Genomic DNA, 23900 nt, shown 5'->3' with positions numbered 1-23900 from the left:
CTATCATCGATGCTCGCAGCTCCACTATAAATCCACACTAACACTCGCGATTTTTATCGATGCGCTCCGGTAATAATGTGAAATGACGTTCGCGTACAGCTATTCAGTCTCTCCGAATACCTTAACAAAAATATTGTATATTTTATTGTCTGAATTATTTCTCAGTACAACGACAGATCGATGCGTATAAAATTTATCGGGTTGAACGGAAAGGTCGTTCTCTTGTGCGATTAAGTTGAGAGCTAAAATAGCAAACAAATAATCTGCAAAAGATTGTATCGATATTGCACAACGCGGTGCAAGCTACTAAAGTACACGACGAACTTTCCGTTCAATTTGAGACAATCGTTCCATGATTGGCAGATGACGGCAGTTTCATAGCTGAATGAAATTATAATCGTCGATGATCTTATATCTGCTCTCTCTGTAATGCGTCAAGTTGTCCAAGAAGCGCATGCTGCTTTCATTGTGCAGCTTCGTGAGAACAGGTGGCAAGGGTGTTACCCCCGCAGTTCTTGCGAGATCATCGTAATAATCGCCCTGCTCGTATCCCATCATGTGGAAATGCCTCTTCCCGAGACCCTGTTTCAATTTTTTCTCCAATTCCTCCTTCTCTTCCCGCAACATGTCTGCCTTTGAAGGGAAGTCTCTCTGTCCGCTCCAGAATTTCAAGAGAAATCGAACCTTCGATCAACGTGTGAATTAGTACAATCACTACAATCACTCGCATAATCGTTACCACTCGTTTTTGCAGGATTGCTCAATTCTCGATAATACAAAGATGGGGGTTTCCAGTAGTCAAAAACGCTAGATAAAAGATCGATCTAGGTCGCGATCGCCCTCAAAAGTCCTACTTTTTCGTTTACAAGGCGTAATTTGCATTATTCGTTAGCATACAGCTGCGGATGTAGCTATTTTCTTCATAAAGCTGCGACAGCTACATCTCAGTAAGCAAAATACTCGGTTTTTCAGCAGAGGCAACGCTTGCTGCCGGCAGAGAGCAGCAATAGCTGCCGAGTAGATGGAAGGCAGCTGGGTCCTGGATTCTGTCTGGTCGCACTAACACAGACGAGGTATTCTCGTCGGTGGCACTATATCCCTCCAGATTCCGAGCATCCTGTGCTTCGAGCGCCCTTCCCAAGCCTGACTGACTGAGATGCTTCCGAATAATGCAAATTACGCCTCATAAACGTAAAAATAGGACTCTTGAGAGCAGTGGCGCACCCAGGATGCAATCTTCGGGGGGCCGAGTTGAACTCAGTCCTTGGTTTTGCGTGATGACCTTTTTTTTAGCCAACATATCTGTCGAGAGCTATTCCGCGATTTTATTTTTGGAAGCTAAACATTTTTTCTTGGGGGGGGGACTTGGCCCCCTGGCCCTCCCCCTGGGTGCGCCACTGCTTGACGGCGATCGCGGCCTAGATTGATTTTTTATCTAGCGCGTTTGACTTCTGAAAAACCCCATCTTTGCATTACCGAGAGATGAGAAGGCGCATCCCGCACCCTTGCAATCCTGGAAACGAGTCTACCCCCTTCATGTAAATTATCTTAAACTCGCACCTGTAAATCGAACATACTGAAGGCACACACATAAAACGGAAGACCGATCAGAGCAAGGGACGTGTTCTCGGTGGACACAAGTTGCTTCCAAAGTGGAGTGACCATGTTATTATCCACGCGTATTCCACACTTCTCGCTCATAAAAGGAAAACTATACTTGTATCCTACGATCAAAGATTAGAATCATTATCTCGAGCGTGGTCGATCAATAAATTATAATCAGTCAAGTACAAGGTATCCCCTGTACAACATTATGGGACTTCGGCAACGCTGTTGCAACTTTTACGAAATATCTTCTTAATTAAAAGTTACCTGTACAATAGAAAACTACATCCAGGGCTTCACTGGAGCCATCCTTGAAGATCACGGTATTTTCAGTGAGCTCTTTCACGTCTGGTTTCTACAAATTTCAACGGTGAAAACGGTTAATGGACGGTTAACGATCGTTAAAGGCGTGTCTCATTACCTGGATAACATTCCCGGGGAACACGGTACCTATCGGGTCTTTCGAGTGATGACTCAAAATGACACGGGTCGCTTTCCTCGATATATCCAAGGCTAAGTCCATGCCTGTGGTTTTAGAACAGAGAAAGATTAACGTTCGATTCGAAGTGATAATCTTTTGGGTTTCAATGATCGGATTACCGGAAGGACCGGCGCCAATAACGAGGACAGTTTTAGCACTGAATATGTCCGGACTCCTGTAGTCGTGGCTGTGCAACTGTCGTCCTTGGAAAAGATCGTGGCCTTTCAACTTCGGAACACTGGGCTCGAAGTAATGGCCGTTGCATACCATAACGGCGTCGAAGGACTCGTTCGTGACAATATTCTTCTGTAGATCCTTCGCCTTGATCGACCACTTCCGGTCCCCGTTCGACGGCTCCAGTAACTCCACATTGTGCAGAAACTGGAGAAAAAAAGTTCTCTCGGTATAAAAAGTCGGAGACACGCTACAGTGGAGAGGACTTGTACGGTACCCGGATATACTGGCGAAGCTTGAAATGATCGCAGTAGGAGTTCAGGAAGTTCAGTATTTGCGTTCGGGTCAGGTAACTTTCGGGAACATCGGGCGCCGGGTAATCGGGATATCCCATCACTTCCTTCGGTAGATTTGTTCTGTGCAACGCAAACAATTTTGCTCGTTAATAATCAGGCAAAGAACAGTTTCGTTTCACCTTCGATCGGTTCGTAAAAATCTCATTTCCTGCTGCATTTCCTTCGGAAGCCCCGCAAAAAAACGATATATCCGGTACGGACTTGTTGTCCCTTTGCGTATGCAACCATTTCAAACGATGTTTATTTTACATCATATTAATTATTTAACTTTAACAAAACAGTAGACTAATTTAGAGTTGAATGAATTCAATTAATGTATGCGTGTGTGACGAGAGTCCAAAATATTTTTGAGCCGATTTACGGCGATCTTTACCTCAAGTTGTTGTACATGCTAGTGTGTATCGGCAAGCCATACTTATCCAGGCCTGTCTCTTCCCTGTAAACCCATGTTCCTCCGACCTGTTCCGTTTTCTCGTAACAAACCACTTCACAATCGAACGTACCGGAAGTGCAATGTCGCAGAGCCGCCAGACCTGCGGATCCAGCACCGATCACAGCGATTTTCATGTTCGCTTACGATTCGAGAAAACCTGTTAATTCGGGAACAGAGAAGCTACGATTTATCCTTCCTTTCGCTGCTCTAATCGCCTACTCGGTTTAACGCTCGAGGCATAAACAGCTACTTAAAAACTATAAAACACGCGCAATTATCACATTATCACATTCTGAGATGTAATCATGAAAATAAACTCAAGTAGAAGAGACAAGGCCAGCGATAGTACTGTTCCCCGCATTTAATCAAACACGAAACATAGTTATACACGCGTTCAGGTTTCGAGTGGGAAAGGTGCAACGATCGAAAGTCTCGAACGTTTCTTCTTTTTTTTCCCTCTGCGACGCACTTTCGTTGTTGCTTAACTATCCTGATGGCGAATGCCAATCGCTTTCGTCGGTTTTATCGAGAGAGAAGCGCGAGATGAAGCATTGGAGTCTGGCAGGTGCGGTAAACGCACAAGTTAAGTTTCTCGATCGCAAAGGATAATACCAAGAACTGTTATCGAGGGGCACTGGACTAAGACTTTTTACAGTTAATTGTAGACGCATTTACGAGTATTCCAAGGTAAATAAATTCCCCGAATGATGAAAATTGTTCATGTTATGGAACCATGAACCACACACGGTATACATATTTTCGGCTGGATCAAAATGCTTTGGAATGTGTAATCTTTATGAGTGATATTTTTGTCAAATGTTTACAAAGAAAGTGGCTCTCATAATCAATATTAAAATAACCGACTGTTTAAAGTTTCCATAGTCTTGTCCCCCTTTAAAACGTTAACTGCTGTGTCATTCGTTATTTGGATAACGGAATCGTTTACCTAGACTTAGAAATTAATTTCTGCACTGTTAGTCGAGCGTTAAAAATTTACATACGATTTGCGAAATGCGAGAGGATTGGAAGGGTAATTAATGTATCACAAATATTTAAGTTCAACGAAGTCAATCGGACCTTCGTCTTTATTTTTTTAAATAAACTACCTTGATTTTCCTAATTTTTATGGTTGCTGAGGTCAACGTACGTGTCGATGAATGAAGAAGTGTGGTAAATGCGATGTCAGTTAATAATGAATAAGGATTATATGCTACTCACGAGAAAGATGAGAGGAACGCGTGCGAAATTGTCCGTAGCCGATGTATCACAGCCGGAGAAGAAATACCGAATGACACCGATCGTGAAATAATCAGTGTGTGTGAAAAGTCGAAGTGTATCGTTCGAAAGGAGGCTGTTACTGATAACAAGGCCGACGTGTATGCTGTCTGTTTACGATATACACATATGGAAAGTGTAGACGGATTTCAGGAAGCAGCGGCGATAAAACGGCCTCCCGCCGTCTTTGGAGGCTGTGCAAACCATCGACTGGTTAATGAATTTTTAATTGCTGCCAAGAACCTTGTCGAAAGTTAATTTTAGGCAACCGACGATTATGATATAATTGTCAGGATATCTGTATGGAATAGTCGTGACGTTCGCACGGGATTCACGCAACTGATGACAATATATATGATATGTTTCGTTTAAATTACTCCGGCCTTATCGACCTACACGTTGCACGGTATTCGAAGTTTTCTATATCTCGTAACGATAGAAAATGTTTGTGGACGAGAATGATAATAAATGATAATAGCGGTGAACGCGCGCTATCGGTTTTATACGAAGCAAAAGCTTCGAAAGTTTTATAATAACCGACGATTAATTATCTTCTTCTAAAATTTTTTATCAATTCTCCAACTTCGATCCCATTATTTCATATTTATTTTTATTGTGTAGAAACAGCGGAATAGTTTATTTACACGGAACAAGGTGGATGATCTTGAAAATGTGAGGGTACCGATTGGAATGGCAGAGTTCAGGAAGTTCAGTATAGTTGCATGTATCGAGTAACTGTGGAATAAGACAAACGAGACACCCTGTTACTTGCATCGGTAAATCTGTTCTATAAACAATTCCACCGCCTATAAATAAAGGACAGCACAGTTGACTCAACTTCGTGCTTGTTTACAGAAAACTTCGCCTCAAACTTTTATGTATGTCAGCGTGTATAGTTAAACCATATTGATCCACTCGAGCCTCCGCTCTGTAAACTGTAAATCCATGTGCCCCCTGCATAGCTCGTGTTCTCGCAACAGATCACATTGTCATAAATATCCAACGCAAATGACCAACAGAAGTAATCTTATAATTTTCCGCGCGTTTCTTTATTATTAGGTTAATTGCTAACTAAGTGGCTAAGTCTTTTTAATCATTTCCTTTCACGAAGAAAACTATGGGATTTCACTGTAAAATACGAACCATGAAAATTAAAGAACAACCAACAAAGATCAGTATGAAAAAGAAATATATTTTTTAATTGTTAACAAAATTCTTTACACTCTTACAACATTTGTATTTGGATGAATGTGTCTAAAATATAGTTCATATATCTCAAATCACTTCTCACAAATGTAAGTGATTGAGAATTGGTCCTAGGTATAAATATAATCTTAAGAAATAACGACAAATTAGTCTGATTTGATCTTACGTAATTAATGTGAACGAACAGTGACCCCTTTATCTTGCAATGTTGCATTATCTCATAGGAGGACAGAATTTATCAAAGAAATGTTTTCACGAAAGTTTAACGATTTGTACTATATAATATACCCTTTTATACGAAATAACATTTTTAAAAAACTTCTTCTGATATAGCCAATCCAGCATAAAATATTCCAACATTCCAAACTGAAGGAATCCTACGCATGTATGTGTGTTCCATAATTTGTATTGAATGAAAATACAGCAGGCGTGGGCAATTTTGCCTCAATTGAGGCAAAACTGTCCTCACCGTAGCGCCCACTGTCCCCCACCAGCATCCGTCGTTACTACGTAGGAAGGACGCGTTTCACTTGTCGCAAGCAGTGCGCGGGCCTCGTGCATCAGAACCACGAGGAGCGCCACCAAAAGGAAGCTTGGTGGGGGAAGCAGGCGTTTGAGGGGCTCCACCCGTGCCCACGCCTGAAATACAGTGTTCAAGATTAGTACTTCTCAGACACGTGACACTTCTTCATGTATTTACAATCCTGGGAGATGAATGGAACAATATTCTATTTTCCCGAATAGAATAACCACTTCTATCTATCGTTTGGAATAGAACTCAGACTCCCATTTATTCTTATATAGTAAATACAGTTGCATTGCAGCTCGTGCATCCTCTACCGAGCTATGTTCTCCAGTTTGTATTTCTCTACCTAATAATTCGAAGGCGAGTTTCTTTAAGCTAGGTGTTCTTCCATCCGACAATTGTTTGAACAGTTTAAACCTAGAAGTGTCTCTTAAGTGTCTTCTTGGATGAGATAAATACAACACATTTAAATCATATTTCAGACCGTGTCCAATTAGAGTACGTCCCCTTAAAATCTCTGCTACTTCTCTCTGAACAATGTGAAACTCTTGTCCATTTTTAAGATCTTCCGGGCGGATACCGCTCACTTGAGTTCTATAGTCTCGAACAGGCTCTCTGGGCTTAACATATTTGTCGTAAATGCAGTCTTCTTGGCTATTTACAATGGAGACTCTAGCTAGCATACTCTCTGTGCCATCTCCTATGCCTACCATCTCGCAATCCATTGCTACAAGCTTTGTCAGTTCCTTTTTATTTTTGCTTGCTTTTGTCTCTCCAATCAATTGTTGCGTAGTATCCACTTTTGGTTTGAACTTATGCTTTTTCTGGGACTTTCGACAACAGGAGATCGACTTTTTCTCAACATTTTCTTTGCCGGACGTGTCTATCTCCGGTGGCGACGAGTTGGCAGCTATATTTTTAAATAATTCCCAATTGCGACCCGAAGCATTCCGCTCTGTATGCGGTGTGATACAAAGAGAATTTTTTTTGTTTTTCGTGTCCATTGTTCGTTTGGTCGCTAGTTTTTCCGGTTTTTCGACCAGCAATCCTTCTCCTTGTTCTCGTCGTGCCTAAAATTAAAAACACCCATGACAAGAAACAATTAACGTTAATACTTTACGGAACGTGTTGTAACCATTTCGTAAAGCTAACCTATTAATTTATCACGAGTACATATACGAACAGAAATCTTTCAAATGAACGTCCGATTTTGATCAAATCTGAAATATAAACTAGGTAAATGTGTACTCTAAATAATTCTGAAATTGAAATTGGTTAGGTATATGCCAACATAAGCATGGTAACACAAACAGAAAGTACATACTTATTGATACTTATGTATTCTTAGAGTCCTCTGTGGCATAAATTCGAAACATTGATGTGAAATTCAAATTCTACCAGTTTTCTTTCTCGAATGAGACATAAAGCCTACCACCCTACCACGAACCGATAATTAGGATTTATTACTGAAATCCATCTCTGATTCCCTTTCACGATTATATTCATAAACGATTGTAAACGATATAAACAATTTACCAAATAAAAACATTTGGACGCAGTGATGGAGATGGAAGATGAAAATCAATGAAAATATGGATTTCCTCTCTGGTACGGAAACCATATGGAAAATGGAAACCAATAGAAGCATGCGAGCCGCGAGCCGAGTACAGTTGACCTTGACGGAGTTGAGCGTCGTTGTAGTTTTTGCACTGGTTTTTGCGAATGGTCAGTAGACGAAGCTGATTAGTAAAATTTTCGACCGATAGGTGGTGTAGGTCTAATTTTTTGTGACGAGCTACACAGCATAGACTTAATAAGTCTATGTCAGTCTATGTTTCGCATACGACGTATCGGTAAAAAAGAATATGTATTTATCACTGTTTCAGATTTCACGCAATTTCACGCGAAATCGAACACTTTTTCAAATGCTGTTTTTGATTTTGTTGATTCAAATGAATATGCTGTAAATAGTTTTTAGTGACCTATAAACAAATCTCGAAGGATTTTTCAATCTTAAAAATTGTTGATTTTACAGACGGGAAAAAATTCTTTATGTAAATATACATATTATATTATATAAATAGTTCAAGTAAATAGTTCCCCTTGTAATTTTTACGCATAGTATTTTCTTAAATTTAAGTTAAATTTAAGTGTAGAAGGGCTATGACCGCGTCCCATTTTGAATTGTTGGCCATCCACCTCACCACCCCAAGTCCTTGTAAATGTTGTGGGGTGTTGATCTCGTGGAATCGGCATCTATTTGGATAATAGTGAAGTAGAGCAGTGAAAGCATTATGATGGAATAGACTACAATTTATGTGCCGGCATATGTTGTTAGTTGTTAGTACGTACTCAGCTTTGACAATACTGTTTCCAAAACAATCTTTGTATGCTTAAATAATATAACAATGAATAAAATGTAAAATTGCGTAAATAATTTTCGTATAAGCGTCGGAAAACCATATTTTCAATTAAAAATACAAGTATGTATTGTAGAATCTATTTACGACAAATTTATTTATTTAGAGGTTGTGTGAGTTTAAAGTTTAAACACAAAGGTTTTAAGAAATTCAATATCACTTCTGATATTGCGATATCAAATATCGCTTCTGTGTGCAACTGAATAAGTGTCACGATCATTTTCTTACCTGAAAATGAAAGAAGCTATCATGGTATAGCCGATGAGCAAATATTTTATATTCTATTATAAATAATGCCAAAATAGTACTGGTGTGGTGTGGTGAATCGGTTCTCTCAGAAGCTAGCGTCATTCAACGGTTGCCAGTTACTGCGTTACTCATTACATACTGGTTGCCATCATTCGAATACATTCGAATATGAATGGTTGAATCAAAATCGTTTGTTTATAAATGGTCCATAACATAAAGAGTCATGGACGAAGATAGCAATAATACAATCAAAGACAGTTTCCCGGAGCCACGGAAAAAATTCTGGCTGGTAAGTATTTACGTACTGACAATAATATTTAAACTAAATAGGTTAACCTGTACCGTTATTCTCGCCGGCATTTTACGTCGTTATTTTTCATCAGCTTTCTACGATGCTCTGTATGAAACGTTTCACATTTCAAGTTTATTTTAAGGTAGAGAGGTGCTGTTATTTTTATTCTACTGGGGTTTTGTTTGTATCTTCTGTTCATACGTATTAGCGATCGAGAAAACGTCCGAAAAGTGATGCCATCAGTATCAGTTCGATGGATATATCCATAGAATCCGACTTAGGAAAGAAGAAAAAGAGAAGAAGAATTACCGAAGTGGCCAGCAGTATTTTTTCCTCGTCCACCTTAAGCAATAAACAATCAAATATTCTTCATACATCATTCACAATACAACCGAGTGCAACAGATTTATCGTTTGTAGATAATGAAGCAGACACAGAGACGCTAAAAAGAAAGTAAGAAAAGAACATCGTTTTTAAATATCACTTACGCTTAAAAATACTTCTTTTTATATTTCTACTTGTCCAGGAATAAAAAGAATATCGAGAACACTAACAGTCTGACACTTCGAAGTTGGGTACTGGACGTTTCAAAGATAAGCACCAAAGATAGACAGAACTGTGCTTTAAGTAGAAAAGAGATAAAAAGACAAGAAGCAATTTATGAACTGTATTGTGGAGAAAATGTGCTCATTGGAGACCTATGTGTTCTCAAAGATTTTTACTATGAACCACTGTTACCTACCGGTATTTTCACTTCCGAGGAATTGCTTACTCTTTTCGGAGGTGTGACAGACCTCATTAAAATACATACTAGACTGAGAGATGAACTGATTGAATTAAGAGATCAATATGGGTATACAGATACTATTGGTTCTACAATATTAAATTGGGTTAGCTGATTTTACAGATGATATCATACTTAATTATTGAATGTGTATAGACTCCATAATTCTATAATTTTTTTTTAGACTTCTACTTTAACAGAACCTTATCTGGAAAGATGCAGAACACAGATATGGGCCAAGCATTTATTGGATGAGAAAAGACTGACGAACAAACGCTTTCAATCTTTTCTGAGAAAACGTTTGGAGTCTACACATTCTAATGATTTGTGGACATACATAGATGTAGCACGGTCAAGGATTGTTAAATATCCTTTGCTGGTTAAAGAAATATTGAGACACACTCCAGCATCTCATTCGGATCAAACATCTTTAAAAGAGGCGTACAATATGTTATCCAAATTATTAAATGATATAGACAGAATCATGGGTAACGCAGAATGCAAATTGGCTCAATCAAAGATTCATGCGAAATTAGAATACGATCCTTCAAAATGTATCGAAAATGCAACAGAACTTATTACCGAGGGCCCACTTAAAGACGCGCGTGGCATGGTAAGAACAATTTAAACAAATTAGCTTGTTTTATAAAAATTGAATAAATTTTTCATTGTTTTTGTAGAAATTTCAGTGTTTCCTTTTTGACACGGGTCTTGCAATAGCTCGAAGGCAGAGACCTATAAATAAAAGGTACAACTTATCTTCTCCCGTTGTGCTCAAGGAACAAATCTGTACGAGTAAAAACGAGCCCCTTACAAATTGTGAAATAAAAATTGGTGATCACGTATTCACAACCGAAGATGAGCACGGGAAAAAACATTGGATTGATTCACTGAACAAAGTTTGCAAACTCAGAATCGATTTAGTAGAAAGCAATATTGATACTAATGAAAAAGAAAATCGACAAACTTTGACTCCAGTGAAAAAAAATCAATCTGCCAGGTCTACATTGACTAAGATAAGCGAAACTAACTTTCTCACGTTAAAGAGAAACTTTTTGAGACCAAAACGTGACAGTATTGGTTTTACTTAATATCATAAGTATCATAGATCTTCCACTCATTCCGATTAGTTTTTATACTCGTGTACTTAGCTCAATTTCGAGTTTTTGTATTCATAAATTGTAATGCGTATATGGAATTTTGTCATGAATCTTCGAAGTCTTATTTCTTGGAATTGTTATTATCATATTAAAAAGAAATGTTGTATATATCAGAAATACATTCCATTTTCGGAAAAATTTCAAGGAAATGTATATTCATCGTAACACATGGAAAGCAATACCTTTTTAAAACACAGATTATAATCAAACAATGGTTAAGGAAAGTAACGAATGTAGAAATTGATATGCATGCTTGTAAAAGCATATAAACTGAAACAGATATGTACAAAAATAATTCTAAGTCCACAAAATCAATTTCTGTACTGTAATTATATATCTAGTGTGCGATTATATAATTATTATTTCAAAGGGAGTTTATATATTGTATATATCTATGTACACATGTATTTAACAACGAAATTGTTCTCTTAAAAATATCTTATGCTACAATACAAAAGTAAGAATCGAAAAATTCGTATTAAATTTTATTAAAAACGATTTTATTCTTTTAATGTTGTCATCGAGTAACAGATCCCTTACTTTACAATATTTTGGAATACTTGTTACGGTTTCGTCGGTTTCATCGAGTTTCCATCTGGATATCGCTTTTTGAAAGCTTTTATCAGTTGTGGGTCGATCAAGTGAACACCGTCCACTTGATTACCCAGAGTTATCCAATTAGGTTGAACATTATGTGGTCGTCCGAATAATTCAATTTTTTTCGTCCCCGGGCTCATACGTTCAATAATTCCATAAATCTCATCAGGCTTGTGGCTGGTAGCCCGAACTTCGGCTACGATAACATCGCTATCCAGTCCTCTATTAATTCTTGGATTCCCTTTCATGCCAACCAGACAATGCTCTTTACCGTGATTCAACCAGTGTCCTGTTCTGCCTGTTCTTATTATCCTTTGCAATTGATTCGTTTTTACCCAAATTATTTCGTCCACTCTTTCGTATCCCCATAACTGCAAACACTCTCTACCAAGTTCCATCGCTCTTCCTGTTACCCATAGAAATAGAAGACCCTCGTCTTGAAGGGCGGGTATACCTAATTGTCTCATTTCGTCGTCCGACATAGTACCATACGGTAACTCCATGTGAATATCCCACGGCGGGTCAGCCATTATCACAGCAAATTTACCGAGCACGGTCATATCGAGGTAACGTAAATCACACTGTATCCATTGTGGCGGATAAAGAGTCAATTCGCTGCCTAGGGATACACTAGTAGTTGGGCAAGCAACGCCACCACCATTTTTACTATCTAACGTTAAAACTTTATTTACTGTCGCGCTGCTCGCGTTATCTGTGTCGTTTGGTTCTTTCGGTTGAGTTGTTGGTCCGTCTACTTCATAGTGAACGTACCTGGAAAATGTAGAATCGTAATAACTTCGTTTGAAGTAAACCAACGAAGGATTTCGATTTTTATAAGTATTTAAGAAATGCATACTTGCACGTGTCCATGTGAAAACAAGTATTGAGGAAACTGCAGTCACCTAACGATTCATCTGTGTGACTTTGAATGATCTTTTTGAAGTGAAGCTTTTTGCATTTCTCTGAAAATCCTGGGCCACCGTTTAACTTAACGCAATCTACTCGTGTACCATGAGGACAGAATTCCATGACCTGAGCTCCTCCTTGGGATCGAAACCGTTCAGCTAATGATTTCTCCTTAGACGTTTGCTTTGATAATAAATCTAAAATTTGCTCTCCAACCTTTTTATTTTCCTTCTCCCTAATCGTGGGCATTGAAATCAGGGACATTATATCCTCTGTATTCTTTTTATCCAGTTTCGATTGCTTTTCTGCAGGCCCGTAATCATTTAATTCGGATGCAGACGTTTCTGCGCTCTCCGGATTCTCTGTATCGTCGGATTGAGACTGATAAGATGATTGGGATTCTGTCACTGATAACACTGTGTATCCAAAAACCTCGTTCTCCGTTACCTCTTTGATCCTGAAAAAGTATTTCGTTAATTTCAATGCACTTGAAATGAAAGTATAGGATGATGCAGAAACTTACTAACTTAACAATATCTTGAGCTGCCAGTTTCTCCAAAATTTTATGGATATCTGTCGAGGACACATCTGCGTTTAGGTTCTTACGAAGCTGATCTATCAATTCGGCAGATGTAATAGGCAAATTGGGCAATGATTCGTGCAGAATGCACAAAACGTCTCTCTCGTATTCACTATGATCTGCTCGTTGTGCATGTCCAGTTGAATCTATAAGAATCCAATGCACAGTAATACTACCAGATGTGTGCAGCAGTAAAAAGATTATTTTACCATTGGCGAGCGATGATTCATTTGTCAAGGTGGATGATACTGGCGTAGCCGAAGTAAGAGTAAATAATTCATGTCTCTCGCGCTTCCTCTTCTGTAGTTTCTCCCTTAGACTGTTCCTCTTTATTTTAATGGCTTGAATTTCCTCAAAGGCGTCTGACATGTCTTGAAAACACGTTATAAAAAAATATTGTAGAAAAACACTAAAACTAATGAAGAAAGTATCCATACCAAGTTGCTATGTAGTATTAAAAACGAACAATTACGTTGTATAAACTTAAGTAATATTTATTTTCTCGTTACATTAAAAAAATATTGTTAACCCGTCCATGGTATATGAACACTTTCGTCTTTCACCGCGGCGACCGAATATTAATAGAAAAATTTAAAATAAAAGCTAGCAGAGAAATAATTGGACATTTTTTAGGAAGAAAAATAATATAATTTCACACCTTGCGACACCGATGAAAGTAATCTGTATAAGATGCTTATAAATGCATACGTCCCCGCTGCAAACACACACACAATCCCCTAACGACACGCTGACAACGACTATGCAATTGAGACACTAACCTGACCATACATTAACATTATACCACATTATACCTAGCTTTAGCTGAAAGAACAAGAAACACATGGTTGAATCATGGTTGAATCGATGGCAGTCAATGGCAAATGGCAGCATGGCAGTGGCAGACAGTGGCAGACTTATCGTGCGCTGGAAAGTCAAGTGTTAAGTTTTATTGTTGTTATTAATGTTAACAATTGCGTTGAACAGTTTATGGTGAATAACAGAGAAATGTCAAACACAAAGGAATTCTTTCTTACCGTTACACAACGAATTTTTAGTAACTGGACTGCGTTGAAGGTGAGACGGTTTATTCGAGGTTGTAAAAATAAATTGTGTTACATCTTTTTATCTAATATTTTTTATTAGATGGCAGTTGAACATGGAATGGGTACAAAGGAGGAAGCGATAGATTTTTGCCCTTACATGACAGAAGTAATATATATGAATGGTTAGTTATTACAAACTCTCAATTTTTATAGGTTATCTTTTAAAAACCACAGTAAGGACAAATTTATTTTGCCGACTAAAATATTCTTTATGATGGCAATAAACTAGTATAAGAAGTATCATTAACGTTAATGTTTTCTTGTATTTCGTAAATGTGAAATAAATTTTTGGTAGAGTACTCCAGAATGTTTGATGCAAAATATTATTTGGTCTAGTAATGTACGAGGCATGTTTTCCGAAATGATTCTTTAATTAATTTTCCATCATTTTTCTAGAGAACTTAAATAGCAGTGAAATCGCTAATGAATTGGAGGATTATATGGATGAACACTTTAATACTGAACTGCAAGACGATAGTGCTATGCAAGTTGCAGGGGAGCTTCTGAGGTTTTTCCATTACTGTTGTCAAAATAATGAAACTATGGCAGTGGCAGAGCTCGAAAAGTTACCGCCGCTTCAATCGTGGCTTGTTACTGGTGAACCCATGAGAAGGAGGCAAAACTCCTCTGTAATTGCAAGTGATAGTTCGGAAGATGAAGAAGAAGCATCCGAAGATGTGCAAATGGCAGATGAGTGGACAGAAGTGAAATCTAGACGGAAAAAATAATTGCTAGAAGATATGTAAAAGGGTATTCTTGTATTTGTTTTTATATAAAAGAATATACAAACTACTGTCTTACAGTATGTACGCGTTGGTCTTGTAAATGCAATTTATATACTAGGATCTCATAATCAAAATACTTATCTATGCAGTCTTTAGACTCTGTCAAATTTCATTTGGCAGTTCTATTCTCTGATTCTGAAAAGAAGAGATGGTGGTTAGAGCAATGCTATTGTATAAACACACATTCTGTAAATACGTTACAATGATTGTCACCTTTCTTATTTTGAGTTAAAGGAACCGTGCAATAACCATTCTGTTCTCGTGTAACACTCTCTTTTTTCATTTCAATTCTCTCTTCAGGGCCTAACAAGCTTAAAATTACTGGTAAGAACAATAGTCCATGAAACAGACCAAACATTACTACACATGTAAATAACTGAAACAATAGAAAAGTTGTTGTGTATTTGATTGAAAAGCAATAGCTAACGAATAAAATATTTTAGTGTTACCTTAAAGAAAGTACTAAATATGTAAGCTTCACTGGAACCCAGTAAAACGAATGCTAAGAATGTACTTAAACCTCCATTGAACACAGCCGGTCCGATTATAGAAAGGGTTGCAATTGCACGTTCTATACAAAACCATCAAACACACACACACACACACACACACAGTGATATTAAAATTACTTTTTCTCGAATTAGTGAAACACATTGTTATAATTGTATACCTTTTTTGCTACCCTTTGTTCGGATAAATTCCAGACCGATGTGAGCTGCATAATCAACAGCAAGTCCCGCGCACAATAAAATCATAATGCTCGACGACATTTCGACCGTCAAATTTAAAAAGTACATGGAACCTAATAGATCGATGAGCGTGAAGAAGACACAACAAAGAACCCAAAAGGATGTCTTGATATCTCTGAGGAACACTACTATCACCACCCCGATGGTCACTATCTCGAGACACAAGTTCCTAATTAATTCTTCTCCTATCACCTACAAGAAAAAATTACTAATTCAATGACTGTGAACAAGAAACTGTTTGAACAAAGAGTTTGATTACCTTGTTCGCCATCCAAGAGACATAGTCGGGCGAGAATATGGCAATATAGTCATGCCCCTTAGAGAAATTAGTTGCTTGAACAGTTTCTCTGATAGATTGCATTGCTGCTATTTGTTCGGTCGTTGTATTGATGAGTACGTGTTGTATCGGTATTTGCGACGTCTAGAGGAAGAGCGAAAGTTATGTTTTTAAAAGGAAGACAACTGATTTTTTCATAGTTATTCACTCGTATATAAATACCGTTATATTATATTCTCCAATTGGTAGATTACTGAACTTGATGTCCTTGATGTACGCTCGACCCTCCTTGGTCAGTAGTAAGTATTCGGTAAGGACATTATAATACTCTTCGGTACTTTCGATATCACCTAGAATCATCAACGACTATTAATCCTTGAACAATTTTTAATTAAGATTAATTAAAAGACGGCGGATTTGATGCATTTATAACAAATACAAAACTATGAATGGATTAGAAGAATTGAATGATGTTGTTATATTATTTTCAAGTTGCTAAAATTATTATAATTAACTTGGACAATTTTTGTTTCGTGTAAAGATCCACAGTTTATTAATTGAAGTCTACCTTTGTCAGTAGCATTGAGCCATTTCTCATAGGCAATGAACCATGGTTCCAGAGTGCCGTTATTAATGAACTGATTTGCTTTCAGGCCTTCTACCAATCTGAAGAGGGCGTCACGGTCCTCGTAATAGTCCACACCAGTCATATAAATGCCAGCACGGTTCCCATACTTGGGAAAGTATTCCTTCAACTTGTTGTTGAACTGGATGGGATAGGAGTCCTGATTTAAGTACCAAAGGGGATCGAAGTTCTGCTCCAGCTGGAAGATGGCCCAGGTGTTGAGGCAGAGGAGGCTGCCGGTGATCAACAGTATGATCGTTCTGACTGAGTTCTTGACCACCCATGGACCAATGTAGTTCTCGAAGAGGATCTGCTGTGTGTTCCTCTGGCTGCACTCGTTCGGCTTCCAGTTCAATCTGGGACGACAGAAGCAACCGTCCTTTCGAGCCTCGAGCCTCTTCTCGTCGTAGACCAAACAGCTCATGAAGAAGGTCATCTCGTACAAGTACAAGAAGAAGATGCCCAACGTGGCGAATGCATAGAACGATCTCAGACACGGCATCACCGTGGTCACGCCGAAAGCGAATGCGATCACGTTCGTGAAGGAAGTCACTGTGACGGACATGCCTTGAACGGAAGTTGGGAATCGATTATTTGATCTGGGAGACAACTGCTTGCACTGGCTATTTGATAATGGACCTTAACCACTGGTTACTGAAGGAAAATTACAAGGCTTTCTCTGAAAACCCATTGTCAAAATCTCAAGGCAACATACCGAAGTAATACACGCCGATTTTGATGAAACTTCGGGAAAAGATGGTTCTTAGAAAAATATTGGACACGTGTTCTTTATCCACCATCGCCTACATTGAACCGGCGCAAACAACCATCTATGTTCGGGGTCGAACCATATTTTGTGATAGAGGAGAAACTGATAGTTCCCAAAATATTCAACGAAATATGGTTGGAACTACCTATTCCCGAAGTTTCATCAAAATCGGCGTATCAGTTCGGTATGTTCTCTTGTCAGTGCAAAGCTCGATGATCCAAAGTTCCATTGGAACAAACGAGGTCTGCTTACCCGACTGTTGCATCGCCTTGGCGAATCGGACCGGAAGCTCCAGCGCCTGGTCGGTTTCCGACAGGTTGTTCAGGCCCTGCATGATCACGAACATGTTATCGACTCCTATACCGAGCAACAGAAACGGTAGAATGGAATGTATCGGCCCGTACGAGTATCCCAAGTAGTAGCACAATCCGTACGAGGATAAGATTGCCTGACCAATCACAGAGACTCCCATTACTGACAAATAAATTCGTTGCTCCAGCGCGTTACATTTACCGATCATTGCCATTACGTAAACCGCGATCAGGGATATCCCGCAGCACAGTACTGTCATATTGCTGTTCAGTATCTGGTGCAGGGTGTCTATGTAACTTCGCGAGGCGATCGCGTAAATCTCCATCCCCGGTGGCAGGGTCACGTTCGCGTGTAGAACGGTGTTTATGAACGCCAGCTCCCACTCGTCCGCATCCGAGTTCGTTTTCTTCAGCAACCAATTCAAAATGGTTGCCTTCGCGCCCCGAACTCGGCCTCTCTTATCATAAGACAAACCCGCGAGTAGGGGACCGATATCCAGAAGCATCTTTTTGTCGTTCCTGAAAGGAAGGTACATATTGCTAACACTTTATCTACTGAAACCCTACGAATATAGGATCTTCAGTCTTTCAATTCTAGATAACTAAAATTAAATCCGCGTTGATGTAACTAATCGACTCGTAGACTACGAATTAAAAAATAGAGAGGCGTTCAAAATTAACTTTTGATTTAAACTGGAAGTGCTATGGGAACATCTCGAATTCGCAAAGGTGGCGAGAGTCGGTAAACTGTTTTGACGAATGTTTAGTTATCTAGGGTTAAAGAATGGCTCCAAATGAAACGGTTGGATTACGTTAGTGGAGTTGACCGATAACACTGTCCAACAAATTTTAACTGACGTAGTTATTAGTACAACTATCAGACCAGTCATGTTGACTGAAACGGTAAAGGACAGGGACTCACTTGTCCTTGAATGCCTTATTCACATCGTCCACGATCTCCTTCTTTAACAGTGGAATATCCTTATGCAAAGTGGTCTCCCACAGTTGTATGATAGACTGGTATATGCAGCCGTCATTGAACAGCGTGCTGTTCAGTACAGGAAGGATGTCGTCGGTGATTTCGTAGTCCTTCATGATATTCGTTGTTTCGTTCTTGTCGAACCAGGTGAGATACCTGCAACGAAACACATTCCGTTTACTCGAGCAGACTGTTTCTCGGGGATTCTAACATTCGTTCGAGTCTCACCCAGCGCACACGTCCTCCCAGGTGCGATTGTTCACCTTCACCCCTTTCACGGACTGCTCGATTTTACGGATCTGTGAAAAAGAGAGCACAGTCTCGATCATTGATCCCGAGGAGCGTGATACTCCGCCGAATCTCTGCTGCGGCCGATCGTGGCTCGACTATCATGCGTGACACAGGAGAAGAACCTTCGTAGATTAGTATAATTCATGATCGCCTATGTACCGAACGCAGCACTTCCGGGTCGAAGACGTTGGGGGCGGTCACGATGATGCTCTCGTATCGGAAATCGTCCCGGAAATGCGATCTCACCCACTTGGCGTCCTGGCGGATGATGGAGTCCTCGGAGACGAACAGTTCCACGTCGTCGATCTCCTCTCGCCATAGCAGCATTCCCGGCGCGTAGACGCAGTTCACGCAGAAAGACACCAACAGCCATAACCATGGCTTCTTTCCTATACTCAGCCCGATGCTGAGGGGTAAAACAGACTTTTATAACATTTATTCAACAGTTCTAGCGTTGGTTACTGCTCTAAATTGGTGTAGCATTCATGCCATTTGCGCGCTAGATGCCGAGGAATGACGATAAAAGGTTTCAGCAGAGTTCCTTCGACTACTGTAGCGTTCGGCGTCGATGAACGAAGATAAAAACGTTCTCGAGAATTTGCTTCTGATCTCAGACGCTGACGATAAATGCATATTCGTTCAATTATTTTAACACTTTATCTACTAATTGGATTTTCAGTACTTGTGCTGTACTAAAAGGAGAGTCTCGAACGAAATTATTATTCCTGCTGAAGTAGCCACTATAAAATTCTTAGTCATGAATCATAGACGTTCAAAAATTACAAAGTAATCGTCGGTACGTGGTAAATGTGTTAATAGTGAATTTGACGAACTGTTCCGACGTTAAACGCTGAGCAACGAAGATAAAAGATTTCGGCATAGTATGCTCAAAGATTTCAACGTTAGAAAAGAACAGAAAGATTAATCTTTGCAATCGGAGAGGCTCGTGCATCGACGTTTATCAAACGAAAGTCCTAGTCGCTTCAGAATCGCTGATCATTTCGTTAACTAACGCTGTCTAAGCGTTAACAGGTCTTCGCGAACAGGAAGAGGAGACGACTGCTTAGCATAATGTCTTGCAAAAGACGCGCCAATCCAATCGTGCGATCCGTCGATGGAATTTTAAAAGCAACGCGACGAAGGGATCCACGGCAGACAGAGAAGAAAATTCATTTCAATGAACGGGGGTCAGTTCTAGTTGACAGAAATTCGTCGAATTTAATTGGCAGATAGAAAGGCCAACGACCCATGAATGAAATAATAAGAAATCGCCGCAAGACAAGGAATGGCGCCTAAACCGTCGACAGCGTGTTATATAGACCAGTCATAATTCGTGGAACGAAAGAAGTACGGTTGATTCGGCTAATTAAGAGGGCCACGATGATCTCACCTTAAGTGGATTAAAGTGACGCGAGGCTCGAGCCCACGAAAAGCGAACGATGGTAATGGTAATGTTATTACGTTCAACGAGATTCGACCCAGTGCTGATTGTCGATTGGACACCGAGGCACGTGGAGATGGATCAATGGACAGAGTAATTCGACCGATTATCGGTGCGGATCAACCCTTCGCTTTTAAACGATGACCTGTCGCCTGTTTCACGCACATATCTACGGTCTACTCTTCAACTACTTGTCTTTCGCTCAAACAGAATCGCCCAGCACTCTATTTCTTGGAGAAATAACTTTTTCAAAACAGAGACTGCCCCAAAACTATCGAATCCAGTTAGCCAGGCGTTAAATGAAACAGTTACCTTTCGGCTTTAAAGAAGGGAACTTCTTTAAAACGTGTCCTCATACAACAGATATTTTAAACAAGTCACTTTAAAACGTCTGCGAAAAAAGTACGTAAATATTATGGATATTATAAAATAAAAAACATTTCTATTCCCATGTTTTATGGGTTCTCCAAACTAGAACTTTTACTTTCAAGAATTATTCGTCACCGTTCCAACGGAATTTGCAAAGTTCGATTGTAATATTTATTGGAGTCTCCCGAGAAGCAACTTTATGCCTCTTTCGAAGAAATTACGGTCACTTCTTCGTTCCAGTAACTCTACCGTTAAGTAAGTTTCAGATGAACAAACACGAGCCAAATTGAAGTTCCCAACTGATGTGTTTCGTCGGCGAAACTGCTTCTACGACTAAAAACTCGTAGCGAAAGCGGCGAACTACGATATCACTGGTTCTCGAACGTTGGAACGTGAAATGCAACAGTTACCAACGAGTCGGAGTTCATTCAAAGATGATCAACGGAGAAGAGGACGATCTTTTTGTCCGAGCGGCGCACAATCGCTGCGAAAATACGGCTCCGTCGCAGGCGGTTGTTCCTGACAATTAACATCCACGTATGAAATTACCATGAACGGACGTATATTTCAATGCCAATTCGTCCGAGGGAACCTATTATTCAACGCGATCGTTCCGGTGACAATGCAGAAAGCCGAGACACACCGGGGTTTGGTCGCCGTTGTTCGAAACAACGCTATCGTATTTAATTCACCGACATCCGATCTATGTTTTCCTGCCGATGCGGTGGGTAACGATCGCACCATGAAGAAGGATCGATGCGAGGCAGCCGGGGCTTCTTCGCAGAGGAAGAACGAACGAGGAAGGTCGTCGAATCTTCAGTGAAAAGTCCTCGTGATCCTTCCTCGGACTGTCTTCCAGCGATCATCCTGTAAGCCTGATCCTCCGGGTCCACTTCGTTGCAATCCTCTTATCGCGAATTCAGAAACGGGCAGGGACTCGGTGCTCGAAGGATCGGCGATCCAGGATTCCTCGAGGGACCCGACAGGTCCTGGAGACTCACTCACCGGTAGAATATGCGATCCGAGTTCATGTGGAAGTCCAGGAGGATGTTCTTGAGCCGCGTCCACATGGAGGGCCAGGCGCCGCCCGGCGTATTTGCCCCTTCGATTTCCATAGTCGTACGACACTCAGGTCGTTCCGCGGCCAAATGTCCACTGACAGCGATATCAAGCACACGGCCGGAGTGCGGCAGCATGCATGTGACCAACGGTGGAAGTAATCTGCTACAATTATATAACGTTCGCTCCGGAGGTTCGTCTGCAGGGCCGCAATGCTGATGCTATCGGAGGATGAGGAGGAGATCCAGCCCCCTTCCCCCTCCTATTGTCTCCTCCCGCGGGGTCAGCGGGCCCCATGATCCTCGTGGACCCTCCACAAACCTCTCCCGACTCCATTTTACCCACAAAAATAGAATTTCCGAAGCAATAAGCGTCGGATAATACTTTGGAAGCTTTTTTACTCGAACTATGCTACTAGGGATTGCAATCCCGCGCCATTTTCAATCCCGCGGGATTGATGTGGGATTTATTTCAATCCCGCGGGGCTAAGGATTTAGGTCTCCAATCTAATATATCTTTAATAAAGAAACTTTACTTAATGAGATAATCATCTTTAATCATATTAGTTAAAATTAATTAACAGAATACATATAAAATCTAAATCTACATAAATTTAAATTAAAATAAATCTCTTTTTGGAAAGCAAACTATAATTGAAATGTAATTGTATAAAATATATAATATAATAATTCGTTATATCTAATCATTATTCGAGAAAGGTATTTAAATAAAAAATTATTATATCAATAACGAAGCTACGATATTATATGTATATTAATAGCTGAGGTGAATCGGAAGAGTTTTTTCCTTTACCAAAATGTTTTGGTTAAAACTTAAAAATAACTATAAAAATTGTTTAGAACGAACTATGTGTGTAATCGACCTGTCTGTGAATATAATTTTAATTGGATTAAAATCTGAAAAATGTTAAAATTATAAAAACAAATTTTAATTTGTAGAACTTCGAGAATATATGATCGTAAAAAGCAAAGTCTATTAATTGTTGTATCTTCTAGTTAGGTTCTCATTCGCAAGTCATTACAAAAAGATATGCTGCAGCAGAAAAAGCTCGTTAAGCCTCTACACTTGAAGGTCGATTAATTAAGAAGTATTCGTAAGCCCCGTACGTAGATATTTCCCCTTTTTGCCATCGTTCTCAAAGAAAATCATCTCTTCTTTTTAAAATTTTGTCGATATCTTCATGACAGACCATCGAAATAGTTCTTCGTGCGCTTCGTCATTCGCAAAATTTTGGGACGCATAGTCCCGCAAAATTTGCGGGATTCCACATCACACCTATTTAAGAAATGCGGGACTGCATTTTTGCGGGATTGCAATCCCTATATGCTACTGATTCTCCTGATTTTTTTGGAATATTTTGTTGCACTACTGACGAAGCTAATAGTAGTTTCTATCGAAGATTTTTAAATTCAGAAAGATTTTTTTACGGGATCTATGTCACCAATTCTCTTGAAATTTTTAGGGCACTTTATAGCGCTACTAGGAAAGCTAATCAAATTTTATTGATAGCAAACATGTATTTATTGTTGAGATACAGACGGAATTCGTTAGGAGCGTTTGCCTCCATTTGAAATTGGAAGTTGAAAGTGATACTCTTTCTTTCACGAGTCCATTTGTTGCTCCAGCAAAGGTTTTGGTGAATTCGAAGAGTCCCGACTGAGAAATGGCAACAGATGCTGTTGCGAGTGTAAGCGTTTGCTTTCAGCGCTTATCTCATGTTACAAATAAAGCAGTTTCATTTATGCGGCACGATTAGCATAATTCTAGCATGGTAACACTCTACCATCGCGATGGAAACGATGCATCGAGAAAAATAAGAGGCGGATCAAACTTGTTTCCTCTAATCGATCGGGGATGTTCATCTTTGTTCGCTTTTTACTTCTTTTCTTGAAAACAAAAGTCCCTGCTTTCGATGACGCGGTGGTACAAATGCGGTAACCTATTTCAATCGCAATATTCGATTTTGAATCGATATAATACTAATAAGTCGTTCTTAATCCTTATCATCTCGTTCGGAAGTATTGCTGCCAAATGCAAAATCAAACACAAATGAACAAAATGACTATACAGCATATTC

The 23900-nt window shown here is 39.5% G+C and overlaps 6 protein-coding genes across 14 annotated transcripts; 2 read left to right on the top strand and 4 right to left on the bottom strand.

The window, feature by feature from the left end:
- Positions 1-119: 119 nt before the first annotated feature.
- On the bottom strand, positions 120-4467 carry LOC143209026 (senecionine N-oxygenase). Its single transcript, XM_076424154.1, has 8 exons — positions 4268-4467; positions 2990-3206; positions 2538-2676; positions 2206-2467; positions 2027-2130; positions 1873-1960; positions 1561-1724; positions 120-684 (listed from the first exon to the last, which is right to left on the bottom strand). The coding sequence occupies exons 2-8, from the start codon at positions 3181-3183 to the stop codon at positions 376-378; spliced, it is 1260 nt and encodes a 419-aa protein (XP_076280269.1). The 5' UTR covers positions 3184-3206; positions 4268-4467; the 3' UTR covers positions 120-375.
- A 1028-nt stretch (positions 4468-5495) lies between these two features.
- Positions 5496-8823, bottom strand: LOC143209028 (RNA exonuclease 4). Of its 4 annotated transcripts, none has more exons than XM_076424158.1 (3): positions 8705-8823; positions 7209-7276; positions 5496-7126 (listed from the first exon to the last, which is right to left on the bottom strand). In XM_076424158.1, the coding sequence occupies exon 3, from the start codon at positions 7058-7060 to the stop codon at positions 6290-6292; it is 771 nt and encodes a 256-aa protein (XP_076280273.1). In that variant the 5' UTR covers positions 7061-7126; positions 7209-7276; positions 8705-8823; the 3' UTR covers positions 5496-6289. The 4 variants fall into 4 exon arrangements, with proteins under 4 accessions (XP_076280273.1, XP_076280272.1, XP_076280274.1 ...); XM_076424157.1 differs by lacking the exon at positions 8705-8823 and adding an exon at positions 7381-7558; XM_076424159.1 differs by lacking the exons at positions 7209-7276; positions 8705-8823 and adding an exon at positions 7593-7751.
- On the top strand, positions 7899-11474 carry LOC143209025 (rho guanine nucleotide exchange factor 3). 2 transcript variants are annotated; one of them, XM_076424153.1, is made up of 5 exons: positions 7899-9014; positions 9160-9470; positions 9544-9907; positions 9986-10414; positions 10482-11474. In XM_076424153.1, exons 2-5 carry the CDS (start codon positions 9271-9273, stop codon positions 10890-10892), a joined length of 1404 nt encoding a protein of 467 aa, XP_076280268.1. In that variant the 5' UTR covers positions 7899-9014; positions 9160-9270; the 3' UTR covers positions 10893-11474. The 2 variants fall into 2 exon arrangements, with proteins under 2 accessions (XP_076280268.1, XP_076280267.1); XM_076424152.1 differs by having other exon boundaries at positions 9226-9470; positions 10482-11473.
- On the bottom strand, positions 11440-13928 carry Mettl3 (methyltransferase like 3). Of its 2 annotated transcripts, none has more exons than XM_076424142.1 (5): positions 13703-13928; positions 13254-13415; positions 12992-13190; positions 12415-12921; positions 11440-12329 (listed from the first exon to the last, which is right to left on the bottom strand). In XM_076424142.1, exons 2-5 carry the CDS (start codon positions 13411-13413, stop codon positions 11525-11527), a joined length of 1671 nt encoding a protein of 556 aa, XP_076280257.1. In that variant the 5' UTR covers positions 13414-13415; positions 13703-13928; the 3' UTR covers positions 11440-11524. The 2 variants fall into 2 exon arrangements, with proteins under 2 accessions (XP_076280257.1, XP_076280258.1); XM_076424143.1 differs by lacking the exon at positions 13703-13928 and adding an exon at positions 13482-13695.
- On the top strand, positions 13864-21892 carry LOC143209029 (uncharacterized). The gene is made up of 3 exons (XM_076424162.1): positions 13864-14118; positions 14188-14269; positions 14544-21892. Exons 1-3 carry the CDS (start codon positions 13897-13899, stop codon positions 14873-14875), a joined length of 636 nt encoding a protein of 211 aa, XP_076280277.1. The 5' UTR covers positions 13864-13896; the 3' UTR covers positions 14876-21892.
- On the bottom strand, positions 14887-21979 carry LOC143209019 (patched domain-containing protein 3). Of its 4 annotated transcripts, XM_076424134.1 has the most exons (12): positions 21749-21978; positions 19093-19339; positions 18871-18941; positions 18586-18798; positions 17605-18182; positions 16527-17150; positions 16181-16308; positions 15941-16102; positions 15603-15873; positions 15382-15503; positions 15146-15308; positions 14887-15067 (listed from the first exon to the last, which is right to left on the bottom strand). In XM_076424134.1, exons 1-12 carry the CDS (start codon positions 21937-21939, stop codon positions 15042-15044), a joined length of 2796 nt encoding a protein of 931 aa, XP_076280249.1. In that variant the 5' UTR covers positions 21940-21978; the 3' UTR covers positions 14887-15041. The 4 variants fall into 4 exon arrangements, with proteins under 4 accessions (XP_076280249.1, XP_076280248.1, XP_076280250.1 ...); XM_076424133.1 differs by having other exon boundaries at positions 14887-15308; positions 21749-21979; XM_076424135.1 differs by lacking the exon at positions 21749-21978 and adding an exon at positions 21485-21732 and having other exon boundaries at positions 14887-15308.
- Positions 21980-23900: the final 1921 nt, after the last annotated feature.

Source organism: Lasioglossum baleicum, chromosome 5 (assembly GCF_051020765.1).
Source record: "Lasioglossum baleicum chromosome 5, iyLasBale1, whole genome shotgun sequence".
Classification (NCBI taxonomy): Eukaryota; Metazoa; Arthropoda; class Insecta; order Hymenoptera; family Halictidae; genus Lasioglossum; species Lasioglossum baleicum.
This window is presented reverse-complemented; position numbering and strand designations above follow the sequence as displayed.

Bases quoted from the DNA above. Each gene is read 5' to 3' on its own strand.
- LOC143209019 (XM_076424133.1), bottom strand. From the start codon at position 21,939: ATGCTGCCGCACTCCGGCCGTGTGCTTGATATCGCTGTCAGTGGACAT. The intron at 18,942-19,092 runs GTACATAGGCGA...TCTTTTTCACAG, and splicing joins ACCCGGAAGTGCTGCGTTCG to ATCCGTAAAATCGAGCAGTC. The intron at 15,504-15,602 runs GTATACAATTAT...GGTTTTGTATAG, and splicing joins AACAAAGGGTAGCAAAAAAG to AACGTGCAATTGCAACCCTT.
- LOC143209026 (XM_076424154.1), bottom strand. From the start codon at position 3,183: ATGAAAATCGCTGTGATCGGTGCTGGATCCGCAGGTCTGGCGGCTCTG. The intron at 2,677-2,989 runs GTAAAGATCGCC...TGCGTTGCACAG, and splicing joins AGCATGTACAACAACTTGAG to AACAAATCTACCGAAGGAAG. The intron at 1,725-1,872 runs GTAACTTTTAAT...CTTTGATCGTAG, and splicing joins TGTAGTTTTCTATTGTACAG to GATACAAGTATAGTTTTCCT.
- LOC143209025 (XM_076424152.1), top strand. From the start codon at position 8,949: ATGGACGAAGATAGCAATAATACAATCAAAGACAGTTTCCCGGAGCCA. The intron at 9,471-9,543 runs GTAAGAAAAGAA...CTACTTGTCCAG, and splicing joins ACAGAGACGCTAAAAAGAAA to GAATAAAAAGAATATCGAGA. The intron at 9,908-9,985 runs GTTAGCTGATTT...ATTTTTTTTTAG, and splicing joins GTTCTACAATATTAAATTGG to ACTTCTACTTTAACAGAACC.
- Mettl3 (XM_076424142.1), bottom strand. From the start codon at position 13,413: ATGTCAGACGCCTTTGAGGAAATTCAAGCCATTAAAATAAAGAGGAAC. The intron at 13,191-13,253 runs GTAAAATAATCT...GGATTCTTATAG, and splicing joins TGAATCATCGCTCGCCAATG to ATTCAACTGGACATGCACAA. The intron at 12,922-12,991 runs GTTAGTAAGTTT...ATACTTTTTCAG, and splicing joins GCAGCTCAAGATATTGTTAA to GATCAAAGAGGTAACGGAGA.
- LOC143209029 (XM_076424162.1), top strand. From the start codon at position 13,897: ATGGTTGAATCGATGGCAGTCAATGGCAAATGGCAGCATGGCAGTGGC. The intron at 14,119-14,187 runs GTGAGACGGTTT...ATTTTTTATTAG, and splicing joins GTAACTGGACTGCGTTGAAG to ATGGCAGTTGAACATGGAAT. The intron at 14,270-14,543 runs GTTAGTTATTAC...TCATTTTTCTAG, and splicing joins AGAAGTAATATATATGAATG to AGAACTTAAATAGCAGTGAA.
- LOC143209028 (XM_076424158.1), bottom strand. From the start codon at position 7,060: ATGGACACGAAAAACAAAAAAAATTCTCTTTGTATCACACCGCATACA.